The 25,429-nt window shown below is 39.2% G+C and overlaps 5 protein-coding genes across 8 annotated transcripts; 2 read left to right on the plus strand and 3 right to left on the minus strand.

Moving 5' to 3' along the window:
• The first annotated feature begins 566 nt into the window (after nt 1–566).
• Nucleotides 567–3,469, plus strand: LOC110850759. Its single transcript, XM_022098304.2, has 4 exons — nt 567–720; nt 1,611–2,135; nt 2,223–2,932; nt 3,016–3,469. The coding sequence occupies exons 2-4, from the start codon at nt 1,630–1,632 to the stop codon at nt 3,156–3,158; spliced, it is 1,359 nt and encodes a 452-aa protein (XP_021953996.1). The 5' UTR covers nt 567–720; nt 1,611–1,629; the 3' UTR covers nt 3,159–3,469.
• On the minus strand, nt 3,246–6,203 carry LOC110850758. Of its 3 annotated transcripts, none has more exons than XM_022098303.2 (4): nt 5,701–6,203; nt 5,475–5,548; nt 4,907–5,390; nt 3,246–4,825 (listed from the first exon to the last, which is right to left on the minus strand). In XM_022098303.2, the coding sequence occupies exons 1-4, from the start codon at nt 5,930–5,932 to the stop codon at nt 3,726–3,728; spliced, it is 1,890 nt and encodes a 629-aa protein (XP_021953995.1). In that variant the 5' UTR covers nt 5,933–6,203; the 3' UTR covers nt 3,246–3,725. The 3 variants fall into 3 exon arrangements, with proteins under 3 accessions (XP_021953995.1, XP_021953994.1, XP_035709189.1); XM_022098302.2 differs by having other exon boundaries at nt 5,475–5,635; XM_035853296.1 differs by having other exon boundaries at nt 5,689–6,203.
• Nucleotides 6,204–6,358: 155 nt separating this feature from the next.
• LOC110851155 lies at nt 6,359–7,955 on the minus strand. Of its 2 annotated transcripts, none has more exons than XM_035853297.1 (4): nt 7,786–7,955; nt 7,528–7,696; nt 6,928–7,441; nt 6,359–6,845 (listed from the first exon to the last, which is right to left on the minus strand). In XM_035853297.1, the coding sequence occupies exons 2-4, from the start codon at nt 7,690–7,692 to the stop codon at nt 6,478–6,480; spliced, it is 1,047 nt and encodes a 348-aa protein (XP_035709190.1). In that variant the 5' UTR covers nt 7,693–7,696; nt 7,786–7,955; the 3' UTR covers nt 6,359–6,477. The 2 variants fall into 2 exon arrangements, with proteins under 2 accessions (XP_035709190.1, XP_021954505.1); XM_022098813.2 differs by having other exon boundaries at nt 7,792–7,954.
• A 73-nt stretch (nt 7,956–8,028) lies between these two features.
• On the plus strand, nt 8,029–10,714 carry LOC110851154 (ubiquitin-conjugating enzyme E2 J1). Its single transcript, XM_022098812.2, has 5 exons — nt 8,029–8,290; nt 8,618–8,865; nt 8,950–9,161; nt 9,237–9,488; nt 9,570–10,714. Exons 2-5 carry the CDS (start codon nt 8,742–8,744, stop codon nt 10,041–10,043), a joined length of 1,062 nt encoding a protein of 353 aa, XP_021954504.1. The 5' UTR covers nt 8,029–8,290; nt 8,618–8,741; the 3' UTR covers nt 10,044–10,714.
• Nucleotides 10,715–13,287: 2,573 nt separating this feature from the next.
• LOC118436020 lies at nt 13,288–24,378 on the minus strand. Its single transcript, XM_035852799.1, has 6 exons — nt 23,886–24,378; nt 22,480–23,262; nt 21,182–22,258; nt 15,271–16,503; nt 13,642–15,165; nt 13,288–13,530 (listed from the first exon to the last, which is right to left on the minus strand). The coding sequence occupies exons 2-5, from the start codon at nt 23,245–23,247 to the stop codon at nt 13,684–13,686; spliced, it is 4,560 nt and encodes a 1,519-aa protein (XP_035708692.1). The 5' UTR covers nt 23,248–23,262; nt 23,886–24,378; the 3' UTR covers nt 13,288–13,530; nt 13,642–13,683.
• Between the last annotated feature and the right edge of the window lie 1,051 nt (nt 24,379–25,429).

Here is a 25,429-nt window from a genome sequence, read left to right on the forward strand (position 1 = left end):
TCAAGGCAAAGCTCAATTGTTAGCCGTGTAAAACTATGTACTCATCATTTTTTGCGATTCGTTTTTTTATATATTTTTTGCAATCATTTCCACATCGCACTCATAAAACTTCAATCACCAGCCAGCAGCATCCCTTGACCAGCGCAAATAAAGCAGACGAAACGAAGTATTTGTTTAAACATTGGTTTTAACGACACAAAAAACTCCTGTGTTTCTGTATATTCCGAAATTGAATGAATATTGAGCTCTGCGTCTGCCAGTCAACCCTTTGCAAATAGTTAGTGGTACACGTTACAACTTGTTGCAACTTGTTTCGCACAGGATATTCCATGCAACTAGCAACTTTTTCAGTTTCAGGGTCATTCCAATTATTTTTCATTATTGTCCAGTCATTCTTGACACAGATACTGCGCTGCATACTTATATACTTGAGGGGAGAGGGTGGAAATTAATGCAAATCCCATCATCATTGCGCATCCTAATCTGCCATACAACAACTTGCATTTATTTTGCGTGATTAAAATTCACAAACGGGCGACGTCATGAGGTGGGAGGGTTGGATGGGAGGAGATTGTAAATTACCACACAAACCCAATGCCGATTTATGAATAGTTGTCCTTTGGCAGTGTTCATTGAATGGTTGTGAGATTTCGTGTTCCAGTTCTAAAATCTGAAACTTACTGAGGGATTGTCTGCAAGATAAATATATTTCTAACACAGGTTAGTTATTTAGCAGGTTATTAGAAACTTTAAATTGTTGGTAAATTTGTAGCAAATTAATTCCATTAAATTCTGGTATTTATGTAAAAATAATTTACACTACAATTTAAAACATTTGTAATTGTCTCGTGACCAATTGCAATTCCATTGCATGTTGCATAATATTGCTACAAAACCACTTGAGACCATTGGCTGATTAACACAAAGCCGTCTGTTTGTGCAACAACCTGATGTACAGACCTTCTGCCAATCTTGCATATCTTGTTTCTGTTATGATTTCTGTTTTAGCACCACTTGTTTATTGTGAGCTTTTACTATGTTTGCATGCCTTCGTTATTGCAATAGATGATTAGTTGATTGATTTGGCGTAAAAAAACGAGCTGAAACCGATAACCTTATGAGTGTTTGAACCATACGCACACTAAATATTATACGACAAATAAGATACGCAGTTATCAGATTATTTATGTGCTTTGCAACCCGGATCTCATCCTTTATTACTACAGAGAATCCTTTTGTTTTTCGAACTTGTCGAAAGTCAAGTGTTCCATTGTGTTGAATAATGCAAGGCTCTTCACAAAGATCCGTGTTCATTAAATAATACGCATCTCGATTTAATATGCATATGTACATACATAAATTCATAGGAGTCGTTAATTGGGTAGTACATATGTAGTGAGCACACTTATTTTTCCCAGCCTAGACAATCAAGTTATCTATTCTGTTTGTCATGCTTTATCATGCCAGTCACACGAGATAGTCTTATATAAATAACACAAAAAAGGTTCACACAGACCATTATTTTTGATCACATTGGAGTGCATACGGTGAACAAGACTGGTGTTAATTAAATCCTGATTGAATATTGACTGATTTAATTATTCATTTAGAATCAAGACATTACTAATAATGAGTGACACCAAAGTTAACGGTTCCACCCATGAAGGTGAAAGCGAAGCCCCACAAGCACCACCCCCCGCAGAGTTGCCACCCCCCTCGCCAGAGGAAATAATCACCCCTGATGTGGTCGATAATATCATCAAGGGTTACAACACGGATTGTGAATTAGTCGACTTTTCTGCCAAACTGGGGACAAAAGTTGGCGATAACTACATGTCAATCATGTATGCGGTTGAGATCAACTTGAAGAACAGGAAAACGGGAGAAGCCGATACGTTGAATGTAATGGTCAAAACGATGCCAAAAAATCCAATGCGACAGCAAATGATCAATGAGAGTGGAGCATTCATCAAAGAATCCAAAATATACGAGGACGTGATCCCAAGGATGGTTGCCTTCCAGAAGGAGAAGGGGTTGAAGGATGACGAACTTTTTCTGGGATGGCCACAATGTTTCACCACGTTCAACGATGGGACGAGTGACTACTTGGGCATGGAGGATATGAGAGTCCAAGGGTATGCGTGTCTGCTAAATTATAGCAAAATAACTAGCCGATTTCACCCACAAGTATGTTGTACATATGTAATTAATTGACACGACAGGTATAAAATGGCAAATCGTTTGGCTGGCTTGGACGTGGAACATGTGCAGCTCGTTTTGAAGAATGTTGCTCGCTACCACGCCCTCTCCTTTGCCATATTTCGTGGGGACTACGACCTAATGATGGAAACTTATCCATGGCTCGAAGAGAAAATGTTTCCGTCAGAGGATAAAGTTCAAGAACCCATGAAAATGTGGATGAAATCAATGTTCAGCAATGAGGCAGACGTCGTTCGGAAGGAGGGGCTTATCAAGGAAGCTGATTTGATGGAGAAGATGATCGAAGGTTCAATTTATGGCATGTTGCACAGTATGCTTGGAATAAAGACGAAAAATCCCGTCATTAATCATGGAGACTGCTGGACAAACAATATGCTCTTCTTGTATGACGATGATAACAAGCCCAGACATCTCAAGTTTGTGGATTTCCAGATGGCACGATGCAGCCCGAGAAGTATTGACTTGGGCTACTTTCTCCATTCGAGTCTACCAATTGCCACGCTTAACGAGAAGGAGGAATATTTCCTTAAATTGTATCACGATGAGTTCATCCGGTTTGTGATAAGGTTGGGAGTAGAACCCTTAGAATACGGGTTGACTTGGGAGGAATTTATGGACGAGTATAAAAACTGCAAGTTTTTCGGGGTGGTAATGGGCTTTATGTTGGCTCCCATTCTGTCGGCGGATGCGGCTGATGTTCCTGATATGGAAAGTAGGTGTTAATTCACAATATAAGTTAAGAGATGAAAATTCGAGGTCTTCCTTAATTTTAACAAATTAATCTATAACCTGCAGATCTGAAAGAAGAAGACTTTGGCGAGGATGGGGCTAAAGATTTTATGAATCAACTCATGGGCAAAAAATCGGACTCGACAAAGAAGATATGCAATCTTGCTATTCATCATTTACCTCGATGTCCACAAATGATGAATAAGTAAAAGAGTCGCTCTCGAAATTTTACAGGTTAATCGCAATAAAGGCGTAATTCTATTGACATATGAAGCATGCATGCACCAGTAAATATGTAACTGTATCCCTTTCTCATATATATTTGAATAATCAAACTTTTAAAATTTATAATAAACATTGTGGCATAATTTTAGATTATTTTATAGTATAGTAAAAATCACTATCTTAAAAATACGAACATTTAATATTTTAAAATAAACTTAAAGAGACCTTTATATGTAGATCTTTAGCACTTTCCTTATTAAAAAACTGTCTCAAAAATAAATAAATAATGCTTTTAGATCTTATTGTATTTTGTGCTTCTGTATTTTTAAAACATGAGCGACCTTCAAGAATACATATGAATTAGTTTTTAACTACAGCAGACGTAAACCATAAATGAATTTAATGAATAACACTGAAGCAGTTTTTCTGAGATTTTGAGCAACACTGTACGAACTATATAAATAACAGCTAAGTATTTTTTTAACATACCAAGTTCTACGTGATAAGTGTCGCACCTAGTACATACATATTTGTACATATGTAAATGTATATCAAATTGCATTATTATCGGTGTCGGACAATGTTGAGTCAGAATCGTCTTCCTGCAAATCTGAGAGTTTTCTGACTTTTCCCTCATTCATGATATCCAAACAAATCTTGGGGGCATTTAATTTAGATATGTCAAGGTCTATAATTTTCCCAGAGGTGGTAGCTGTTGTAAAGGCAGGAGGTTGAGTTGTAATATTGGTGGATTTTTCTAAAAATGTTCTTTGGGAAGACTTCCATGATGGGGCGCCAGTTCTCTTGCTCAGTTGAAGTGGATTTCCTTGGTCGTCAAGTTTACGTTTTTTTGGAGAAGGTGCTTCATCATGAGTTTCTTCTTGATCATAATTTCGCTTCATGATGGGATTCGTTTCATGACCTTTAATATCTTGCGATGGTGTGCTTAACGATTTCTCCGAATTTTCTTTTAAGTTTGATTCTTCATCAGAATCATCAGAACTGCTTGAAGAATTTGACTCTTCTTCAATTTGTCCAACTTGCAAATATTCTGGGTTGGAGTTTAAAAATGGTTGTATGTGGGCAGAAGTTGCATGATCTTGTGGAAGCTGACCATCATCTCCTATTGCTATTGCTAAATTACACCATCGACAATTTGCTACTCTAGCGAAAGTGGTATAGACACCATGGACAGTGGTGTAATGTTCGTACAAATCGGCCTTTAGGATTACACCAAAGCATGTGAAGCACTTGACAAATCCATGTTCTTCCAAACATTCCGAGGCTCCTTGTACTCCAGAGCGTTTCCGGTTACATATGTCACATTTGACTAAATTCTTAATTTCCTCGCTAGATACTTCAGTAGAGTTTAAAGTTGAGGCATGCATTATTTGCAAATGTTTCCTAAATTCTCGCTGAGTTTCGATAATTCCTTTACATTCTAAGCACACATAATCATCCTTTATACTCGACAAAAAAATTCCTGTGAAAGCTTTAATTTCTTCGTCTTGTCCATTTTCATAAAGGGGCGATTCAATCCCTTCTACGGTGGTGTGCTTAATATCTTTGTCCGCTTTAGAAACATCTTTACTTTTCTCCTTCTTGACATTCCTCCTGCTGGCGACATTAGGTTTACGGCCTCTTTTTGATCCTAAAAATAATCAAAATATAAGAAATTTGTGCATTTTTACATAAGCAGTTTTTTGCAGAAATTTCAAAAGTGGCAAATTACCACTTGAACCAACGGAAGGAGTAGGTTTAGCCACAGTACATCGTGGTCTCCCTCGTCGTCCTCTGTTAGTCGTTGTCGATTTAGGCCTTGGCAACGTTGTGGATGCAGTTGTATCATCTTTAATGCATGTTTGAGGGTAATTTTTCTCAATCAACTCCTGTTTTCCATTCACTGCAATTTCCGGAACGGATAGAGGTGCATGTAACTGGTCCTCATGATTCTCAGCGTCTACTCCAGGTACATTCAATTCTGGCCCTTCTTTCACTATTGGAGTTGGTGGTGTCTCCGGAATACTTTTACAAATACTGAAATTTTTATCTGGAAATCCAATCCTTAGTGCATCCATCGCTGACCTTATGACTTCATTGCTGCCCTCATTGTTTGATAATATTGCCATTGTTCCCGTATAACAAAGTTGCAAAATGCTTAGTATGGTTTCCACTGAAACGTCAGGAAGTACAATAGTTGCAACTTCTCCAGCGTTCTAGGTAATATTTACGACCGAAAACAAACGTTTAAAAAATTATACGAACACAGTTTTCATTGCTGTATTCAAAATGGTACTTACACGTCGACTTAAGAGCATCTTAAGTAATGGAGAAACCGATGCCAGAACGACTCGATGAGCTCCAACTTTCCCATCTGCGCATGAAATGACAGTGTCAATGTCAGGGCGAACTTTTATAACGTGCTCCAAAACATGACATCCTGACAATTTTTCCATCAGTACTAAAATTAAAATTGGCTTGAATATCAGTTTGTTAACAAAATGGTTAATTTACATAAAAATATACTTTCGTGTTTTGGTTCGTTCTCACGGAATAAGCAATCCGAACTTTGTTTTTCACCGAGAGTTTTATCGTTTTCAACACTTTGTGCTTGCACTGATGATGCTGCTTCGTGAATGGTTTCATGGTTATCTGGTGTGTTGTCCAGGTAAGTTTCGTTATTATTTGTGCAATTTTGTTGAGAGATTTCCGTGTCGACGACAGCATTCTCCAAATTGTTCGTTATAAGCTCACTCATCGTCGTTGTCAATTTAACCAAAAGTTCACTACGAAATCTGTCGTCTAACGCCTGTCGTGAATCAAAGGTTCATAAGAAATTGTAATAATGGTAAAACTGGGTATGAAAGTTCTTCAAAAAAAATATAAAATTATTAGTCACAGAATGGCTAAATGTGCAACAGTCAGGTTTGGCAGGAGGAATGGAATGCATGCAAATTATAATTTATCCTAAACTTATGTAAAATGAGTGAAATATGAATGGTGACGAATATGAGTATTTGTTATCCACTCGTGGCTCTAACCACCAAACGCACATTTCTTCAATCTTTTGGAAGATAATCTAAATCAGAATTATGTATATGTCCTAGTCCTACACCAAACTATAAATGGGACATAGGACGTATGGTTTTATATTTCACATAAATAAAATATGTACGAGACATGGTATTTTTCATTGTTACAATTTCATTTTAAAAACGATTGACAATTACATAATGTACTAATTGAGCATATGATATGTATAACGAGATTAATGTGTAAATTAATTTGAATTTACAAATTAATCTAAAATCGTCTAACATCAGAGGTCTCGTTTACAAGTCGAGTTTTTGGAATGGGTCGAGTTTTAACATATGAGATATAGTCCCACACGTAGAAAGAGAACAACCCCAAGAAAAACCAATGATCCACTGTGAGTCCAAATAGTTTAGGAACTTCTTTCGGAATAAAGCTAGGCCAACCCTGGTTACCATCCAGGAATGTCGGGAGTATGTAGTCACACGAATTCACTGCTGGATAGTTCAAATTCAAAACCCGATGAGTCGGTCCAACCACCTCTTCCTCAAATTGACTCATGCGAAATGAAACTGCAAATGCAGCCAAACAGGCAGCAGACTGGTGTCGAAAGTAGAGAATTGTACTCCTTACACGGCCTTTAAAACAAAATAATTCAGCGAATTTAGTTAAAAGACGTTCTCTCCCTTTTAGCCAATATTCGCTAATTTTCATTCTCACCATCTCGTGCTAATACCCAGAATGCTCTCGGGAACTCTTTAGGACTGTCGATTTCGCCCACGTTCTCAGCCTCCGGTTCAAAATCGACTTCATCGTAGACTGCTTCCAGCTCAAGGAGGGTGTAGGCGTGGGTTCTGTCCGATCTGATGTACCTCGAATGAGCATAAGCATTGCACATAGAAATGTAAAGGAGAGGCAAGTACAGCCACCAGGCTTTCGGATAACGCCACGCACAGAGAATGCAAGTAACTCCGTAATTCATAGCGTAGTAGTGCGTGTACTCCTTGATTCGATTCCAGTAGCTGGCATACTCTGAGATGTGTTTGGGTTGAATGATAATTCGGCTGTGACCCTCGGCCATTGCAATTTCCATCTCTTTCAGGTGACGAGGGTAATGATCCCGTCGATCCACCCAGTCCCTGGCTTTTCGAATAATGGACCATTCCCTTTTGCTCGTAGGGTTGAGGTTAAACTTCAACCATTCTGGACCGTACCGTCGCCAAAGTCGGAATCCCTTGACAAAATCAAACGAGCCATGGGGACGATTAAATTTGATGATTATCCGTCACCAAGTTGATTTATAACACCTCCCCTACTTACGAGATGTTCTTCCTCTGCTTGAATGACATCAAAACCGTATCGGTTGGCCACGTCGTATTTTTCGAGTGGGGGGGGATTGCCTTCATCATCCGGTATATCCAATGGATCCCGAACGCTGCAACGGTCAGCTCTGAAACCTTTGACAAGAAGCTCCGGGAAGAACATTTTTCTGAGGCAAAATAATTAAACTAATTAATTGCAATAAACAAAATCACTTTTATAGTTAAGGTCAAGGAACTAAATTTGCACTCATGTTACCTTTACCTGTTTATCCAAATTACTGACTGAAATAGTTCTCAGAAACACTTCGTGTCTAAAAGCTGAAATTTTTATTAGAGTGAGAAATTTATAAAATTTATTTTACGTTTTTTTTCAAAAAATTGGAATAGAAATTTGGTCCGGATAAAAAGTTAGTGGATTGGGTTTTTGACTGGCCGGGATTCTGCCCTTGCCCTCGTCGAGCAGCGAAACTCGAAGCGAAGGAAAAAACACTTCAGCACAACCAAGTGGACTCTGCCTGAAAAGAGAGCAATTGCAAATTGTTCAAGTTGATTGATTATTTATACTTGACAATTTGCAATTGTACGTGGCCTAACCTTGTTCAGAGTTCACTTGGCCACGTAACTCACTAATTTCGAGGAATAAATAAATCTACGAGCCGTTTTTTAACTAGGATAATCTAATCTTGGTGCCTGAGGAAGAAGATCATAAAGTTTTTAGCTCGACAACATAACATGACACATGACACACCCTTGTAGTAATGGTAAGTTGAACTTAATTAAGTTAATTGCGGAAAGAAATTGATAGTTCTTGAGTTTGTTCTTTGTTCTTACATTTGGAGTTTAAAATTGTTGGATAAAAAGTTCATATGTGAGTTGTTTAGTAGCCTAGTTAACTTTTCAAATCGATTTAGATTCGTTGGGGATTTATATTTGTGTAAATTTTATAATTTTGATTATGTGGGATTATAGTATTGTAGTAGGTGGGATATTAATTGTGTTAATTGTCTTGTAATATATATATTATTTTATTAATAAGAAATGCATTCATAATAACTTATTATTAATAAAAAATCTTTGTATATCTTAAGGGCAAAGGAAATCCAAAGGAATATTAAAATACCGTCACTGAGCAGAATTGTCTACCATTTTCGTTATCTCATTTGTTGCGCACAATCATTTACTGGGGACTGAAGGAGGGAAGAAGGAAGGAAAATGTCGGGTTCTTCTCCAAATGTAGGGGGCTTATCGAATGATCCTTTAAACACTGTCGGGGATAGTTCTCCTCCTCCACTAGATTCACAAACAATGACGGCACGATACAACCAACGCAATCCAGGTGTGTTATTGTCCTCGTATTTATCGAGTATGAAATGTTATGAATTTCTTTATTTAACTTTCGTTTTTGTGCAAATTTTCGTAGCCGTGAAGAGACTGATGAGGGAAGCTGCAGAAATGGCAGTTAGTGACGAGAGATGGGATATTGATGCGAAGCCCCTTGACGATAATCTGTTTGAGTGGCACTTTACCTTCAGAGGCCCCCCAGAGACGGTGTACAGTCGTGGAGTGTATCATGGCAGGGTTATATTTCCATCTCAGTACCCGTTAACCCCACCTGAGATAGCTATTCTGACGGTAAGAATTTATGTCTATAAATTTGCAAATAATTGTCAAGATTCAATTAATATGTTTTCTTGTTAAACTTGACAGCCTAATGGCCGTTTCGAGACTGGAACAAAAATTTGTCTCTCCATCTCTAATCATCATCCTGAAACTTGGTTGCCTTCATGGAGTATTAGGACGGCAATCACCGCACTTCGGGCGTTCATGGCCTCTGACAGTCCGGGAGCTATAGGATCTCTGCAATGTAGTGATCAGGCACGACGTCAAATGGCGACGGAGTCAATGTCGTATAATTGCTCAAGCTGTGGGCACACAACTGGTCTATTAGCTCCAATGCCTGTAATTTGATTTGTTTAAATATGTTGATGAAAATAAGGTGTTAACTTGTGTGATAATTTGTATCATTTCGCTATTTTGTAGGAACCGGAATCAAATTCAACCGTGCCTCAGGAGAAAAATGATGCACTCATACAAGGAAACGAACAAACGACAGCAGATAACACCATCAGTTCCGGAGTTAATGCTTCACCAACCACAGAACTCGATGCTAAATCAATAACTACTTCTTCTAACGAAATTCAAGAAACTAGAGGAATAGGTGAAAGCTTGATTATACCAAATGAACAAGCTGAACAAGCTCTCGTCGGCAATGAATCGGGACTCGCTTTACCGGATGTCAACAGCGTAGGTCTGAATGTATCACCACCTTCAGTAGGACATGGAGCTAGACAAGTTCAACGGAGGGTCCTTGTTCCACAAGAATTGGCAGAGATTGAGCGTCAACAAAACAACAACGTTTATATAACCTGCTTAATTTTTGTTATAATCTTAGCGATTACAGTGCTTGCCATCCTGGCTTTAATTAAGCGATCAAATCGTTGGTCATCGAAGTGAATCCTTATAATAAGGCTCATGTCTAATAGAAAATTCTAACTTGTCTTTTTTAATATCGGTCTGCTTTACCATTCCAAAATTATGTTTTTTTTTCAAATTCTAGTTTGATACATTATAGAAATTCTTACTTTAACTTTCCGCTCTCCTACTAGGAATCAAAGGCGTAAAAGTTATTCATTAAGGCCTAAATAATTTTCTGCCGATTGAATTAAATATATTGTGCTATTCATGTATATTATCACAGTAAAAGAGTATACGAATTTATGAATCCTCCCAGCGCATAAGTTAATACCAATGTTACACGGCCAGTATAATTTGTTCCTATACAAATAATTTATATATAACTTTTCTTGTGAAAATTCACTTTAAGTGAAGTCAATTTTTGATTTTGTTAAACTTGTATTTACCTATATGATCTTATTTATTATAGAAATGACTATAGTTTCATCATGCAATTTTCTGTCTCACTAAAACTTGGGGTTTTGTCACTTTAATGATGTACGCACAAAGTAAGAAATACCAAAAATAAAAACCAACTCCTTACCAAAGGTCTATAGTAATAATAGTATTCTGTGAACAGAACAAACTAAATTATAATAATAATGTAAATAACTCACATAACCAAACCTAATGAAATAAAGGCTGAATACTGTTAAATCAGTTAATCTGTAGTATTGTGTGTCTGTCTGTAACAGCATATCTTATTACCACTTACATATTACCACTATATAAATATGTAATTGTATGCACAATATCAGCAATAATATAAAGATTTTCGATAATGATATGGCATAATTTAGATTCAGTGTAATACCCTGATAGCCATTCAGTTGAGACGCATTGTTGGGGAGTGGGCTGGTAATTGACAATTTTGTAAGATAGTGAGGCGTGGGTGCGGGATGGATCCGGGGTTTAAGTTTCTATGTACATACATAATATTGTTTTGTATAGAACGCTTTCCCCACAATAGTGACCTTGTGAGTCTCATCCTGCAATATCTATCGGTCGGTAGTCTGATCACGCCACAAATTACTATACGCATACATAAAAATACATCGTGTGTAGGCGCATGTAAACGACAGAAGCATTATAATGCGTTGTTCTAATTATTAGAAAACGTTTGTTTTCAAATTGCTGCACTGATAAGCCGTGTGGGTTGATGTATTACAATAAATATGCCATAATCTGCATATGAAGACTAACTAATTGTATGTATTTAAGATGCGTCCAAATCTCATGTTTTGTCTGAAAAAGCTCTTCATTATGAGCAAAGCAGGTTGGCCCTCTCAAAATCTGATCACTTCATAACTGCACACTATTAATAAGACTACTTATTGGCACATCTGGGCTCCCAAATTAATTTAGATCTGTATACGATTATTTGATAATAAATAAAACAGCTATGTATGATTATTTCATTCGAGTCTCAGCTTAAATTGTTGTATAGAAATTCCATGCAGAACTTCTCGAACGTATAGAATTGAGTCATTATTATTCTCATCTTGTGAAAGTGCGAGGCTTCCAAACCATTCCACCCAGATTATTAGGTTGATTATTAATCTCAGGATTTTGCGAGTTTATCAAACTTACTACGATGCATAAAACCTATAGCTCGAAAACCCAAAGATAAAGTTCTGGTTGTTGTGTCACCTGCGTCATTATGACAATGGCAAAGTTGTACGTAAGCCAATGTCGCAGGCATATAGTACTATTTAGTATTGAAGAAGAGGAGAAATTGGACTCTTTTCTCATGCATAATTGCCTCATGTCTGTATTGTCGTATTGTATCATCCATCTCGAGTTTCATCAATTCGATATCCAGCCAGAGCCATCGGTGTTTGGAGCACAGCACAATAGTCGAGCTTTTGAGGAGGTGGATGAAAGAGAAAGTATACGCAGTGAAGAATATCTGCCCAAAGTAAAGCATGCTCACGTGGATCATTCGTTTCATGAGATTTTATTTCTCTGTCAACTACATAAGGATCAAATCAATAGCGAAATCCGCTCGGATTTATGTACTTACTTTCTTCATGGAATTATCGAGACGAAGCTCGTCCTCGAGTAACTGAATGGTTATATTATATCCAACTAACTAATGTATGCAAGTAAATACCATGGAATACGATAAATTACACTATACAAGCAAGTACCGCACTCGTTTTAAGTGATCACATATTTATTACACAACATAAAAATATATAATATATAAAGTCCCGTCATTAAAATTTCAAATTAAATATTTTCATTTCTTGACTATGATACTAAATATTAAATTTCTTTTTGTATAGATTTGATAGTTACATTTTCACAATTTTTTTTACATATTGGAGATGTCTGATTGTACTTGTTTTGTAATTTTGAACTCGATTTTAAAAAACGACATGAATAATAAGAGTAAAAAATAAACAAGAAAACAAGAAAAAACCCAATATCTAGTGTAGAATCCACCTTAGGGAGTAAAGAATGACTGCAAGAAGTACATATATTATTCTAAGGTGATCACAAATATGTATGAGACTCAAACAGAAGAGATGCGTGGAATACAAATAATTATTACAGAGTATTGACCTACATATGTACTTATGATAACTTGATCTATAGGAACGAAGAATATCGTATAAGCAAGATTTGGAAATTTAGAGTAATAAATATTCCACGAACTCCTCACAACACAACTCTTCGTGAATAGTAGATTACTTATGAGGAGAACAATCGAATTGACAAAAGCCTGGCGAATCTTCGTGGGATAGAGAAATAATCAAAGCTCGACATAAACCACATCTGCCAAGTTAAGTCAGAGCAGAATTCACACAATATGGACTTTCTTTCTTCTGTACATGCATACGTTCTGTAAAATATGAGACAGGACAGCCTGCTTTTTCAAAGATGGGTCAAATCGGATCACAGAAAAAGCAGGAAGGACAAGAATCGATTTAGCATATTATTTATATGTACATACATACAATAAATAGTAAGTATTAGCACTATATTTTTTTAATGGACTTAATTTTTAAGGGTGTTGGTTAACATCGGTATCATTTATAGAATTGGAATCACAAGCGTGTATATATGATTTTTTGTCAATACAATTTGTGTCAAGTTGCCCATTCGTCAAAAATTGAAATTTTGTTTCATTTTAAACTTATTTGATAAAGAATTTATCATAAAGTAGTACTCTTGACTTTTGTCTGAAAAGCTATTTTTCAACTAGATGAGGTAAGTACTTGTGTAGATATGAACTAGATTATGATATACATTATACATTCGAACTGATGGGAAGGAATGCTCCAGAGATTCTCTTCTATTAATCTTGGACTTTCACTCGCTGACTGACTGACTACAGAAAAAGAGAGACAGACCAAAGAGACACGGGTAAAACGGAATTAATATAATGTCAGTCATCAGAAGTTGATTAGAAGAAGAAGAAGATGACGAAGGAGAGAAGAGAAATGGTACGAGAAACCGTTCCGCCAGACACGCCACGCACCTATTTGAAAATGAAAACGTATCTCCGTTATGCATACATACATCACGTCAAAATTGGGAGTGGAGAACCACATGAATTATAAAGCGTTGGATATATAAGGAAAGGACATACATATTTTTCGATAAAACTTAATTATGATTTCCAGGAAGAGGTTCAATTATCCATGGGTTGTTGTGCCGAATCCATTTTCATCGCCTCGTCTCCGTCTGCTGGGCTGGTTTGATGATGAATGCCCAGATTCGGATTTTCACTATCATTATCCTCATCACCATTGAAGTTGAAATCGTTGGTTGGTGGAGAGTTCTGAGAATTCTCATTATCCTGAGCATCGACCATTTCCACTTCCCCTCTGATTATTTCCTCCTCCCTTTCATCACCAATCACGCTCTTGTTGTCCTCCTCCGTCTCCGTCTCCTGGTTGTTGTTGTCCATGGTATTCATCATCTCGTCTTCGCATTCCAGGAAAATCTCATCTCTTCCCTCGCCCCCCATTTCTACTTGAACCAATTGGTCTCGCAAATATTCGTCCCCAAGTTGGTCACCAATTTCAAGTTCCGCCATTTCTTCCGGAACTATTTCAATCTCCATGGCCACTTCTTGCAAAGATAGTTCGATGGCAGTCTTAATTTCCTGGTCATGCAAGTCCGCATCGCTGAGTTCTTCATTACAGACATTCTCTTCGCCTGGTGGTTCATTACTACCTTCTCCATTTGCGGGTGGTTGTGGTAGTGGTGGTGGCGAGGCGTTATTGTTTGCATTCTCTCCCAAGTTGGCAATAACGTCTGCAACAACTTGTTCCTCCTCATTGCTTGGTTGTTGCACTATTTGTTGCTCGGTCTTGATGGAGTTGAAGCTGCTGCTGGGGAGGAAGAATGGGAGTGGAACTGGAACTGGGATGGGGACAGGATACGGAATAAGCAGTGTGACGGGTGGGAGGAATGGATACGCGGAAAACTCATTTCCGCTCCCACTGTTGTTGCTGCTACTACTGCTGCTGCTTCCCCGGCTTACTTTTACCTTGGGCTTCTTCTTCTTCTTCCTCCCACTTCCTTCCTCCTTTTCGTTCCCAGCATCCTCCTTTTTAACCTCGTCAGGGTCAGTTTGGGTGCAAGTGGTGCAGGTCGAGGCTGGCGATGAAGAGCTCGAAGTCATACCTTGTCTTTCTGTTTGTTGATGGCAAGATTTCATAACCAAGGCTAAGCAGTCTCCACCACTGCCCTCGCCAGCATCGTGCTGGGGAACGTGAACCAATGCATTCAAGTGAACATTGTTATTTGGCGAGTTGTTGCAAACTCCTCCCCCGTTGTTGGTAAGGTTGCAAATTTCCTCAGGGGGAGTGATAGGAGGATTATCGTTCCCGGCTGAATTTGCTGTGGTAGCAGCATGATTGATGTTAATTTCTCCATTTTCCTGTCCAAGCAGTGGTGCCGGGGTTGGTTGTTGTTGAGGATGTGGTGGTGAGCTCAGTCCCATCAAGGAGCCGGGAGAAAGTCCTAGAGAGCTGAGGTGCAAATTGGAAATGGACGCGTTGCCGGAGCAACCTTGTTTCTGATTTGGTGAAAACATCATTAATCCACCAGCGTGGAGACCGGAGTGGGTCATCAATGCTCCTGTGGCTGCTGGCCCGTGCCCTTGCTGTTCAAGGATTAACTTATTTTTAAAAGAAATGATATGAGCGATGCAAATGTCATGCTATGCCGAACGTGTAAATAGGTGTGATATGGAAAATTGAAGCAATACCTGTTGCATAACCATGGACGATGGCGGAGGGAGAGGGCGAGGACCGTGGTGGACAATATGTGGCGACATGGCGTGTTGTTGCCCATTCAGGGCTCGAGCAATCTCACTGTTTGCATTAATCTCTGAGAGTCCTGGGGGAAAGTGAGGGTTGTTATTTCCATGTACATTCATCATACCTCCTCCAGTAGAGTTCATCAGCATGTTCTTGTTCTTACTTCGTGAAGGTTTGTGCTGTTCCTGGTGGCCATGACCGCCATTCGGGGGAGGGGGGAGGGCATGAGGGGGATGGGCGTGATGCTGAATGTAAGGTGTCAAGGGTGCACCCGCAGAGTTAAAGTTGATTCCTTGCATGGCTGAGATTGCAGCCATTTGCAGCATTGTCAGGTGGTGTGGATGTGGGACAAACTCCATCTGGAGAAAGTTATTGTGTAAGTTGTTATTCGCATTATTCGCCGCATTGACATTTGCGTTGGTCGCGACGGAATTGGAATTGCCTCGAGACCTTTTTCGAGGAACGGGTTGTGGGGCTGCATTTCCAAAGCTATTGGGGTTATTACTTTGGTGAACTCCTCGAGAGCCTCTTTGTGCCCCAAATTGCATCCCCCGGTCACCATACTGATCCACCATGACGGGTGGACTCATTGCTCGACGCCGTCCTTCTCTTTCAGCAGCTTTAGCGGCATTACTGTTCGCATTGTACCCAGGATGCAATCGACCCTTCAGGGGAAGCTGTTGCACCCTTTGTTGTTGAGACGACTGGTCATGGATAGTTAGATCTGGTCCATATGAAGAGCGTTGATGATGCTGTTGTTGCTGATGATGATTCAGAATGCTCTGTTGTTGATTTGGAGAAAGTGAGTTTGCTGCGGAATGTTGCGAATGTTGTGAATCTACAGAGGGCGAAGTCGTACTGGACGTAGAATGGGTGGTGGAATGATGGTAACTGATTTCTACGTCGGGTGAAGTTTTAATTTGGGGAACCGTATTTGGGGGATGATCATCTCCATGACCAGTAGCTTGGGACAGTCCCTGCTGCTTGTTCTTGCCTCGTCGATTTCCCTGTTTCTTTAACCACAATTCTGGCGTGATTAGCTCTGGTGGAGGAGTTGGGGGTCCGCCACGTGGTGTTGACTCATTGTTTGATTGACCCTGTGACGCCATAATTCTTCTAATGCTGTTGTTGTTCCCACAATTTGAATTAGCGGCAGGGTCAACACCATTTACCTGGTAGTCCTGAAAAGGGGATTTTTGATAAGGGAACTATTAAATATGTAATATTATTTGAAATATGTGTACAAGCATAACACTTGAAACAAGAGTTGACGCAACATTGCAGTAAAATGTTTTGTTGTTGAAAACTAAGCCAATGAATTAATAGCCCGACAATGCACCATTTCCAAGAATCCGTATAAGCCACAACAGTTTCACAAAAGCCACATTGTTACAAAAACTAACCAGGTCCTCTAATAATAAATAAACATAAAAGCAACATTTCCTAGACATACATAATTCGCAATAAATATGTAATAATTAGCTATCAAAAATAAATAATAAAACGGCCAATTTTAACGAGATGTGCTCACCTTGAGTTGGTCCAAATGTGCGGACGTTTCTTCGCAAAATAGTTTGACCTTGTAGTTGTTGAGACACTCCTCGGAGCAAAATCGGCTCTCATCCACAACACCCCCGAAATGCTTCCCAAGGAACGTTCCCGAGCACCAAATGCAATTCGAGCGTTTTTTAAAGCTGTCCCTTCTACACATTTAAGTGAAACAACAAGCTTAAACTATGCCAGGTATTTCTAAATCAATCGTCATGAGCATGCATCAAAGTGGAAGAAAACCCCACGGGACTTGTAAAGTTTCTGACAACGCGAAATTTACCTGTACATGTGGAAGCAAAGCTCTGTACAAAAATCGGATGCTACCCCGTTTTCCACCAGCGTCGAGTTCTTGCCACACCAGATGCACAACTTTCCACTGTTGGCTACAATTAATTTACACACACGTGGGTTTTTTATTATGTGCATTCGAGTCTTATGGTTATGTATTTATTTTAGTGGTGCAAAGCTTGAGCCGAACCTGATACTGGTTTCCTTAAATCAAGCACTTCGTTTCCGGACTCCTAAATATTTTATTATCAAAGAATGATTTGGACAATCCGTCACTTTAGGACTTAATATTTACTTATCAATTCTAATAAAATAAAATTGGTCTATTCCTACTAAAAGTTGGATAAAGACTGGCTGAGGAGGACTGACGACGACTCACCACTTCGAACTATTTACGACCAGTTAAGGTTAGCATAATAATCAGTCTCACCAACGTCTAAACGTGATAAATAACGCCTTTCGTGTTCATTTCCACTCTGCAATCGAACTCTCTCCGATTCCAATTCTTTATAATTTATTACTGATAAGGTTTAGAATGTCGTCTGTGCTTATTTTTTCGAAGATTATTACGACGTAATTAAAGCAAACTGTTATGGTAAAAAAACCAGCCAATAAAAAATAATCTACATGCATACATATACTCGGTAGGAAAAACCGACTCAAAACAAGGGAGACTTGACGAATTAACGAGATGAATTTCTATTATCTCAGCAATAACGAATTGGACACTTGAACTATGCTCGGTTTTGATTTTTAATGTTATTGATTATGTATACATACACTGCCATGTATGTAATAGCGATTGAACTTGCTGGGAACGTTAACAGCTATAATTTGAGACGTTCCAAGTATTGCAAAAACTTTACGACATGTAAGATAACACACAAAAATATCCCATGACGTCTATGCGTGTCCTGTGGAGACAAATTAAACTCAATTCTATATCTCGGTTTCAAATTCAGTTTTTCGACCATAAAATCAATCAGGGTTGAAATTTAATCGGGTGTACATAAATGTGCACCAATTCTTCTTACTCAATTTACTATAGGTACTTAAGTATTTAATAAAATACTTGATTTCATGTAACCGACATTCTAAAAATCCTAACAATCAGCAATTAAATATGAGAAAGGAATGTTAACCTTATTTATGAACGAACGTGCCTTACGAGTTTTTATTGCAGAATAAAAAAAACATGTTTGAAAATACCATGCAAATGTAAAAAAAACAAATGACAAGCAGCTAAAAATATCTTTGAAGAATTGGGAGAAACGAGAAAAAAGTTTAGCCATTATTTCAACAATACTTTTGTATTCAGCTTTCATCTCAATTTGGCATTTGGATTGAATATGTTTCTGCAATTCCTATAAACCTTCCGATGAAAGATAAAAAATAAACTTTTTCGGGATCTAAAAGTAAATACAGAGTCGATTCGCATACATATATCATTAAGAAGAAATAAAATGTTGCTAATCTATATCCATCAAAAATACGCCATATCGCGTAATACATAATCATCTAAAAATACATGTTTCATCTTTCAACAAGTTGTTATAAAAGTTGGGCACGTGGAGTTCCCTTCCGTTCTGAAGTCGTGATTGATACTTTCACAAATAATTTTTTTGATGGCTTAATCATTATTGTTTTCAATTCATTTCCTACTTTCGTCACCAGAAAGACCTTTCCTCGCTCACGTAGGCAGAATCACACAAGCAAACTAATTTTCGACTTAATTTGTCGCATAATGAATAATTTCGTTATGATTGATGGTATTAGTCTTTCAAGCCTTCCTTCCAAAATTAATAACGCTCAATACGAAATTTTTGATCTGGCATCTCCAGCTTAGTCATTACGTGCCAAACTGTCCCAAACTTGTGCATGCGACGTAGTCCTAATATATTAATATTAACAAAAAGAGGTTGTGAGCAGATTTGAAAAAGAACACAAATTGTGCATATTTATAAATCTCGACAAAATTTGATCGATTCAACATCAAAGAGACGAGACGACGACAAACTTCCTTGTATCCAATTAAATCCACATCTCTTACAAGTATTTACCTCGTCCTCCTCACCCAAGATAAAACAATCGGGGACAAACAGGTTTATTAAATTGTGTTCCATTTCATTCTTCTTCTTCTTGAGTTTAGTTTATGCAATGTTTGTTTTGTTGCTGGATACAACAATACAAACCACTTTAAAACTGCTCTCTCAAACATATCTACAACATATCATATGGGCTCTATACATGCATATCCACTGCGTCCCGATTTCTGGAGAGGACTGTTTTGAGGCTCTCTTCTGAAGAGACGAAAATGACGAACAAGGCTGACACAAAATAAAATCAACATTAGGAGGAGAAAGAAGAGACGCATATCCGGTCGAGTGAGTACAAACAAGTCCAAGTTTTAGCTGGGAGAGCAGAAAAGAGAGATTTCAAGTGCTATCCTGGAGTTGGCATGGCATGTCATCTCAGAGCTTTCTCTCTCTCTCTCTCTCTTCTGCTGCCTTATGCATCATATTATAACTCACTCACTCACTCTTTCAGTCAAATCAATAAAATATGTTTTAGGGAAAATTCTGGCTAAAATCAGAGTCTGTTTGGGTGCAAAATACACACAAGAGGACTTAGCTGAAACTTGGCAAACATATCCGCATCATCCGGAGGGGATAGATTACGGAAGTTCAAATTCTGCCCTCTATTATTTTTGGGAATTTAGAGTCGTACAGATTAATGTGACAGTATATCCTTGGGATGGAAGGTCCTATATCGTAATTAATAAGGTAGGAAATCTGACCAGTTTGACGTAACAAAAACTTCGTCTAATCATGTACGTCAACAATGCCCGTTATTTGTGTCAACATCTTCGTTGTTGAACATTCCCTTAAAAATGTGATGATCATTATAATTTAATTGACAAGGCGCAATACAAAAACGAGACTTGGGTGATCAATATTTTGTGGGAATATGTAATGGCCCTTCACAGTGGTTACATAGGATATGCATATTACGTAATCGTAATAATATGTTTACATGCGGCATAATATGCATGAGAAACTAGTGATTGTTTGATAGCTTATCCATCTTCAGATTTTTCCCAATCCTTATCCTGCACGTTTGTGAGTAAATGAGTCACTTACATAGTAAAGTATGCATACACATGTAATAAGTACGTAATGGGAGAGGAGAGAAGGTGATAGTGTTTCACCGGTTTATTATTTCGGGGCGAAGATCGAGTTGCTTTCTGCTGCTACCCGGGAGGGTTTCTAATTTCTTTGAGAAGAGGCAACCATCCAAACTGCCTTCACTACTTTTCAAAGCTTTAATGCCATTGCTGCTATCCACCCAAAAAATCTAACCAACAACGCAACATAATAGAAGTACATATGTAAGAGTGAAATATCCAAATGCTAGTATTCACCCGATACTCCGGGGTCTCCTCTTTCCATTTTTAGATCGGATTACCCACCTCTCTCTCTCTCCTCCACGATACACACACAAGCAAATCCCAAAAACCTTTCTCCAATTTCCATCAGCCATGCTGACCAGACCAGACCAACCAACTATGCATATGACATGAATATATATATCTACAAGTTTTGTCAGCATTTCTGTATAAATGCATGATATGATTCCTTCACCATAACGTAATCCTACTTCCATAGAGCTTACTGTTTGCTCAAGTAATAAGAATGTGTAGCTAGGTATCTATATGTGTTTCTTTTCAGTGGTGAGATGTGTACGTAAGCCGTTCGTTCTTGGGAAAAATGAGAATTCTATATAGAATTTATTTTACCATCTAAATGTGACGACCAACAGGAGTAAATAAGTGATGATCAGATACTAAGTATTTTCCTGGAAAGTCAAATGTAGTTGAGCTCTTTACAAATGAGAGGTTCATAACTTGCTTGAACCTGGGTGCACGACCCAAAGTGATGTCAAACCCCAGAGAAAGCGGCAGCAGTAGGAGAGAAAGAATGTTTTTGCTAACCCGTAAAGTAGGAAAAATAAGCAACTTACCTCACGTGGGTGGTGTTGTTGTTGATTATTATCCACAGTTTCCTGCTTGATCCGCAGCCCTGTCCCACCTCCCCCAATCATGCTTTCATTTCCATTGGCCATCGTATGATACACTCCCATGTGTTTTGCGTGGTGATTGTTGTTGTTTACTGTCGTCGGGTCGGACGAAATTGGCCTCCCGTTGATGGCCGTGACGATAATTGCAGGGGATGAATCGGACGAATCTGTCTCAGAAGCTTGCCGTAGGCGATTTCTCTCTTCTTTTCGAATAAGAGGAAGAATCATAAGATTAGATTTGTTGGTCAGGATTTCCGTGACGCGTTGTTGCCTCGTGTCCGATCCAACGTCCAGTTTCCCCACTTCGCACGCCAAACGGCTCAAATAGTTCAATTTTGACAGATCCACGTTCTCGTCCAGGATGGGTTTATTTGTCCTTGTAACGGTCACTTCTGGCTGAGTGACAATCACGGTTATTTCTGGTGACCCGGATGATTTGAACCCATTTGGATTTAGTTGCAAGGGCTCACAAGTGATCTTATTGTGGGCAGGGTGGTGCTGTTGCTGTTGTTGTTGCGGGTGATGAAGGGGGTGGAGTACTTCGGGCCCACAGGGGTAGACGGGGGGTGGTCGGATAGCAGTAGTTCTACTATTCAAATTGATGGGCTGCGAAGAAGTGGATGGTCCATAAGCGGACGGGGTCACATTAGTACCTCCACCGCTTTCTCTTAATTGGTTATGCTGAGGATTGTATTGATGACGAATACTTAATGCTTTGGAGGGCGGAGGAAAGCTCATACCATGATTCTTACTGTTGAGATTGATGGCACTAATGCTTATTTCCGGGATGAAAGGTCTCGGCTGAGCGGACGCTCTTTTGTGGGGGAAATACTGCTGGCCTTCAATGTTGTTGGGCTTTGAAGCGGGTGCAGAGTCGACTTGATTTGCTTTCCCTGGGACGTGGTGGAGAGGGGGATTCTCGTTCAGTACGTAATTCAGACTAATATTGTTAGAATCGCTGCCAACATGGTTAATTCCAGTCAGATTGGATACATTAACGGTTTGATAACCGGCTTGCACCTGTTGGGAGAAATTAGCATAGTTTTAAATAAATCTCATAAAATGAGACGAGTAGTGAGACGCCACGCACAAAGTTTCCGTATCAAATTTACGCCATCATGCAACCACTACAGACGTAAACGTAACTCTCACTAAACATGACCTACTACAACACCGAGCACGATTACACAAAGTTGGAATGCGTTTGTGGAGGAGAAATTCGGAGCGTGGTGGTTACATACCTGTTCGGGAGCAGGAAACCATTGGTACGGGTGCACTGCTGGATGGTGGAATTGAAACTGATGGGCTGGTTGTTGTTGCTGCCGAGAGTCACAACCCGTTCCAAAAAACTTTCCCCTGTTGTGCAGTGGCGGTGGTGGGGGAAAGATGTTGTACCCATTGACTGGTGGCAGAGGTGGTGGTGGTGGAAGGTGTAGTTGTGGCTGAGTCGTCGTATGCTGATTATGCTGCTTTCTCGACCCCAACTCCAAAGTATTGCTCCTCACCTCTTCGTCGCGGTGCTTGCGATGCTTCTTGTGAATTTCACTTTCTCCACCTTTGCTGAACTCTGTCAGAGATCTCGAGCTGCCACCAACTGCAGGGAGGTTTGGAGGAGGAGGAGGTTGTGGTCGTTGCTGTGCTACGCCAAAGTGATGAACGGTATTCGAGGGTTGCAACAAGTGGTGGTTTTCTTGAAAGTGGTGGAAGGTTGGAAGGTTGTTGTTCGTTGGACAGCAGGGAAAGTATTGATTGGGATTTGGATGATGAGGTAGCCCCAAAGGTATGCCATTTAAATTCCCAATAGCGGAAGAAGTTGAGGTAAGGTTGATGGGTTGTTGAGATGCTGATGACGACGATGGTGGTGGTGGTGGTGTTGACAAAAGTTGCGAAGAACCAGGTGCAGCCGTCGCCGTCGATGAGGGGGTTCTTCTTCGATTTTGCCTGGATCTCTTTTCTCCAGGTTCAGATTTCTGGTCGGTTCTTCTCCTTCGTCCAGACCCTCCTGCCATCTCCGCCTGTTTCTCCTGAAAACAATACGCATTGTAATAATAAGATACGTTTGAGTTGGAAGACTATCCTCATTACTTTCTAAGCCGGCACAATCTTTAACAAATAAACATGCATGATGTGGGCGTAGATAGGAAGTTGGGGGATCATAGTTCAAGGTATACGGATCTAGCCAGGCATTATACGCTATGCATTCAGTAAACGAGAAACTGTGGCCGCGGTTGACAAAATTTGCTATGCAATTTTTTCTAGGAAATATTACTCACGGCAACTAATTGAGCCGTGCTGGATCCATCTGTTTAGAGTTTCTGTATCCAAACTACAATGATCCATGTGCCGTCGTATAGGTTTTATATATTATATATTATTATTTAACTACGTTAACTAGTACCAAGAGGCAAGGACCCTCCCGTTCTTTTCAACAGCCGTGGCGTCTACAAGTAACCCTAGCCGTTGTAAAGAGAGACTCCATCCTTGGCACCCAACCAACCATGTTTTCAAGAAATTGAGAAGAAACTGTCATATTGTGACATGAATCATGCTCTCACTCCAATTTCAACTGTTTCCCCAAGAATTAAGGATGGAATATGGAGAAAAAGACACAAGACATCATGCGACATATCTGTTACCGGTCACTTACCAAAATGCGGGGAATTATTATTAACGAAGTAACTGTATTCTTCTTCTTGTTATTGTCAACTCTGAAGAGAGGAAAAAGCTACCTCTTTTCGCCCCCGCCGGATAAAGTATGCACATGAAGAAATAAGAAATCTTGTTTTTTGCACTCCTCTCTGTGCTGTGTCAAATATATCACAAGTTGATTACGAACTACAAAAAACAGCAACAAGTTACCAACATCCGGAACCAAACTGAATTGTTTTAAAACAACAAATACTGTAGTTCCAGCAAACGACAAATAAACTAATAAACGGGAAGCACGAGGAGTGCAAAATAAGTCACAGATCACCGCCTAGATAAACCAACCAACTAACTCAACATGGTAATTTTTGCCATCCGATCCCCGTCAATGAGACCTTAATCTTACACGTAGCTATTTGAGCACTGCTTCATTTGCGTTTTGTACTTGTCCTCAAATTTCGCAGTCCTTCAACTTTAACATGTTCACCCATTCAACATGAATGTCTTGCTCCATTTACGCAAAGGGCTACGTGATATGCAAAATCGCCGTCAGTTTGAGTAGGTATTTCTCTCAATCTTTTTAGAATTTCAGCCTAATTTAATCTGAGCACTTCGAAAATGCAAAAGATTCTTTCCTTCATACATTCGACCACCTTGTTGCTGGCCATTAGAAGTCTTGGTAGCTGTGACCATCTCGTCTGCGGTTTGCTGGCAGCTTTATTAGTGAAGTGTTCCTATGTCTGTATAACTCTTGTACATATTTTGTATTTACCTTTGTGCGTTCTGTTGCTACATATTTATTTATTTGATGGTCTTCATATTCCAGCCATCTACAGGGTGTTAATAAAGTCCGATCCCATTTTTCCTGTAAAAAAGTGAAGGCTAGTATAAAAAAAAACTACCCGTGATACTTACAAAAAATGTTCGACATATTTACCTTAGTATTTGGTCTTGTTACCATTTACTTTAACCATGCCCTCAACTCTTTGTTTAAGGCTCTGTGCTAATTTTTCCAATGTGCCTCTGGAAATCGAATTCCATACATCTTGAACTTTTTTTTACTAGCTCTTCCCTCGTTCGGGGTTGTGGCTCTTTGTATACATTTTCCTTAAGTATGGACCACTGGTTCTTCAGGGGATTCAAATCTGGGCCGTTAGCGGCCCACACCCCCTTGCTCCAGACCGTTGAAACTTGCGTCTTGATGAGACTCAAACTCGCTTTTGCTGTATGGGCTATAGCACCATCCTGCATGAAAACTATTTTTCTTTCATTCGGAAATATTTCCTTGTTCCCCATGCTATCGAAATAGATAGGTAATATTTTTTCCATATAATGCTTTGCATTGACTGATTGGCCTTTTGGTATGATATGTAGAGGGGTCACGCAACGTGCACAAAATCCACCCGCTACCATAACTTTAAGCCCGAATTTTGGGATCGCTCTTGATGGTACATCCGATTTGTTTTCTGTCCTGTAACGAACATTTTGTTGGTTCAATTTTGGATATAGTTCAATAATAGATTCGTCAGTCCAAAGGATGTGACT

This window comes from Folsomia candida, unplaced genomic scaffold (assembly GCF_002217175.1).
Source record: "Folsomia candida strain VU population unplaced genomic scaffold, ASM221717v1 Fcan01_Sc006, whole genome shotgun sequence".
Classification (NCBI taxonomy): Eukaryota; Metazoa; Arthropoda; class Collembola; order Entomobryomorpha; family Isotomidae; genus Folsomia; species Folsomia candida.

What these genes read in the sequence shown, in the direction of transcription:
- LOC110851154 (XM_022098812.2), top strand. Translation starts at nt 8,742, where the DNA reads ATGTCGGGTTCTTCTCCAAATGTAGGGGGCTTATCGAATGATCCTTTA. An exon ending in ATACAACCAACGCAATCCAG is followed by an intron (nt 8,866 to 8,949) that starts GTGTGTTATTGT and finishes AAATTTTCGTAG; the next exon opens with CCGTGAAGAGACTGATGAGG. An exon ending in GTCTATTAGCTCCAATGCCT is followed by an intron (nt 9,489 to 9,569) that starts GTAATTTGATTT and finishes GCTATTTTGTAG; the next exon opens with GAACCGGAATCAAATTCAAC.
- LOC110850758 (XM_022098302.2), bottom strand. Translation starts at nt 5,932, where the DNA reads ATGAGTGAGCTTATAACGAACAATTTGGAGAATGCTGTCGTCGACACG. An exon ending in AGATGCTCTTAAGTCGACGT is followed by an intron (nt 5,391 to 5,474) that starts GTAAGTACCATT and finishes AATATTACCTAG; the next exon opens with AACGCTGGAGAAGTTGCAAC. An exon ending in TCCTTCCGTTGGTTCAAGTG is followed by an intron (nt 4,826 to 4,906) that starts GTAATTTGCCAC and finishes GATTATTTTTAG; the next exon opens with GATCAAAAAGAGGCCGTAAA.
- LOC110851155 (XM_035853297.1), bottom strand. Translation starts at nt 7,692, where the DNA reads ATGTTCTTCCCGGAGCTTCTTGTCAAAGGTTTCAGAGCTGACCGTTGC. An exon ending in AAGCAGAGGAAGAACATCTC is followed by an intron (nt 7,442 to 7,527) that starts GTAAGTAGGGGA and finishes GATTTTGTCAAG; the next exon opens with GGATTCCGACTTTGGCGACG. An exon ending in CTGGGTATTAGCACGAGATG is followed by an intron (nt 6,846 to 6,927) that starts GTGAGAATGAAA and finishes TTTGTTTTAAAG; the next exon opens with GCCGTGTAAGGAGTACAATT.
- LOC110850759 (XM_022098304.2), top strand. Translation starts at nt 1,630, where the DNA reads ATGAGTGACACCAAAGTTAACGGTTCCACCCATGAAGGTGAAAGCGAA. An exon ending in GAGGATATGAGAGTCCAAGG is followed by an intron (nt 2,136 to 2,222) that starts GTATGCGTGTCT and finishes TTGACACGACAG; the next exon opens with GTATAAAATGGCAAATCGTT. An exon ending in TGATGTTCCTGATATGGAAA is followed by an intron (nt 2,933 to 3,015) that starts GTAGGTGTTAAT and finishes TATAACCTGCAG; the next exon opens with ATCTGAAAGAAGAAGACTTT.
- LOC118436020 (XM_035852799.1), bottom strand. Translation starts at nt 23,247, where the DNA reads ATGGCAGGAGGGTCTGGACGAAGGAGAAGAACCGACCAGAAATCTGAA. An exon ending in GGTTTCCTGCTCCCGAACAG is followed by an intron (nt 22,259 to 22,479) that starts GTATGTAACCAC and finishes TTCTCCCAACAG; the next exon opens with GTGCAAGCCGGTTATCAAAC. An exon ending in CGTCCATGGTTATGCAACAG is followed by an intron (nt 15,166 to 15,270) that starts GTATTGCTTCAA and finishes ATCCTTGAACAG; the next exon opens with CAAGGGCACGGGCCAGCAGC.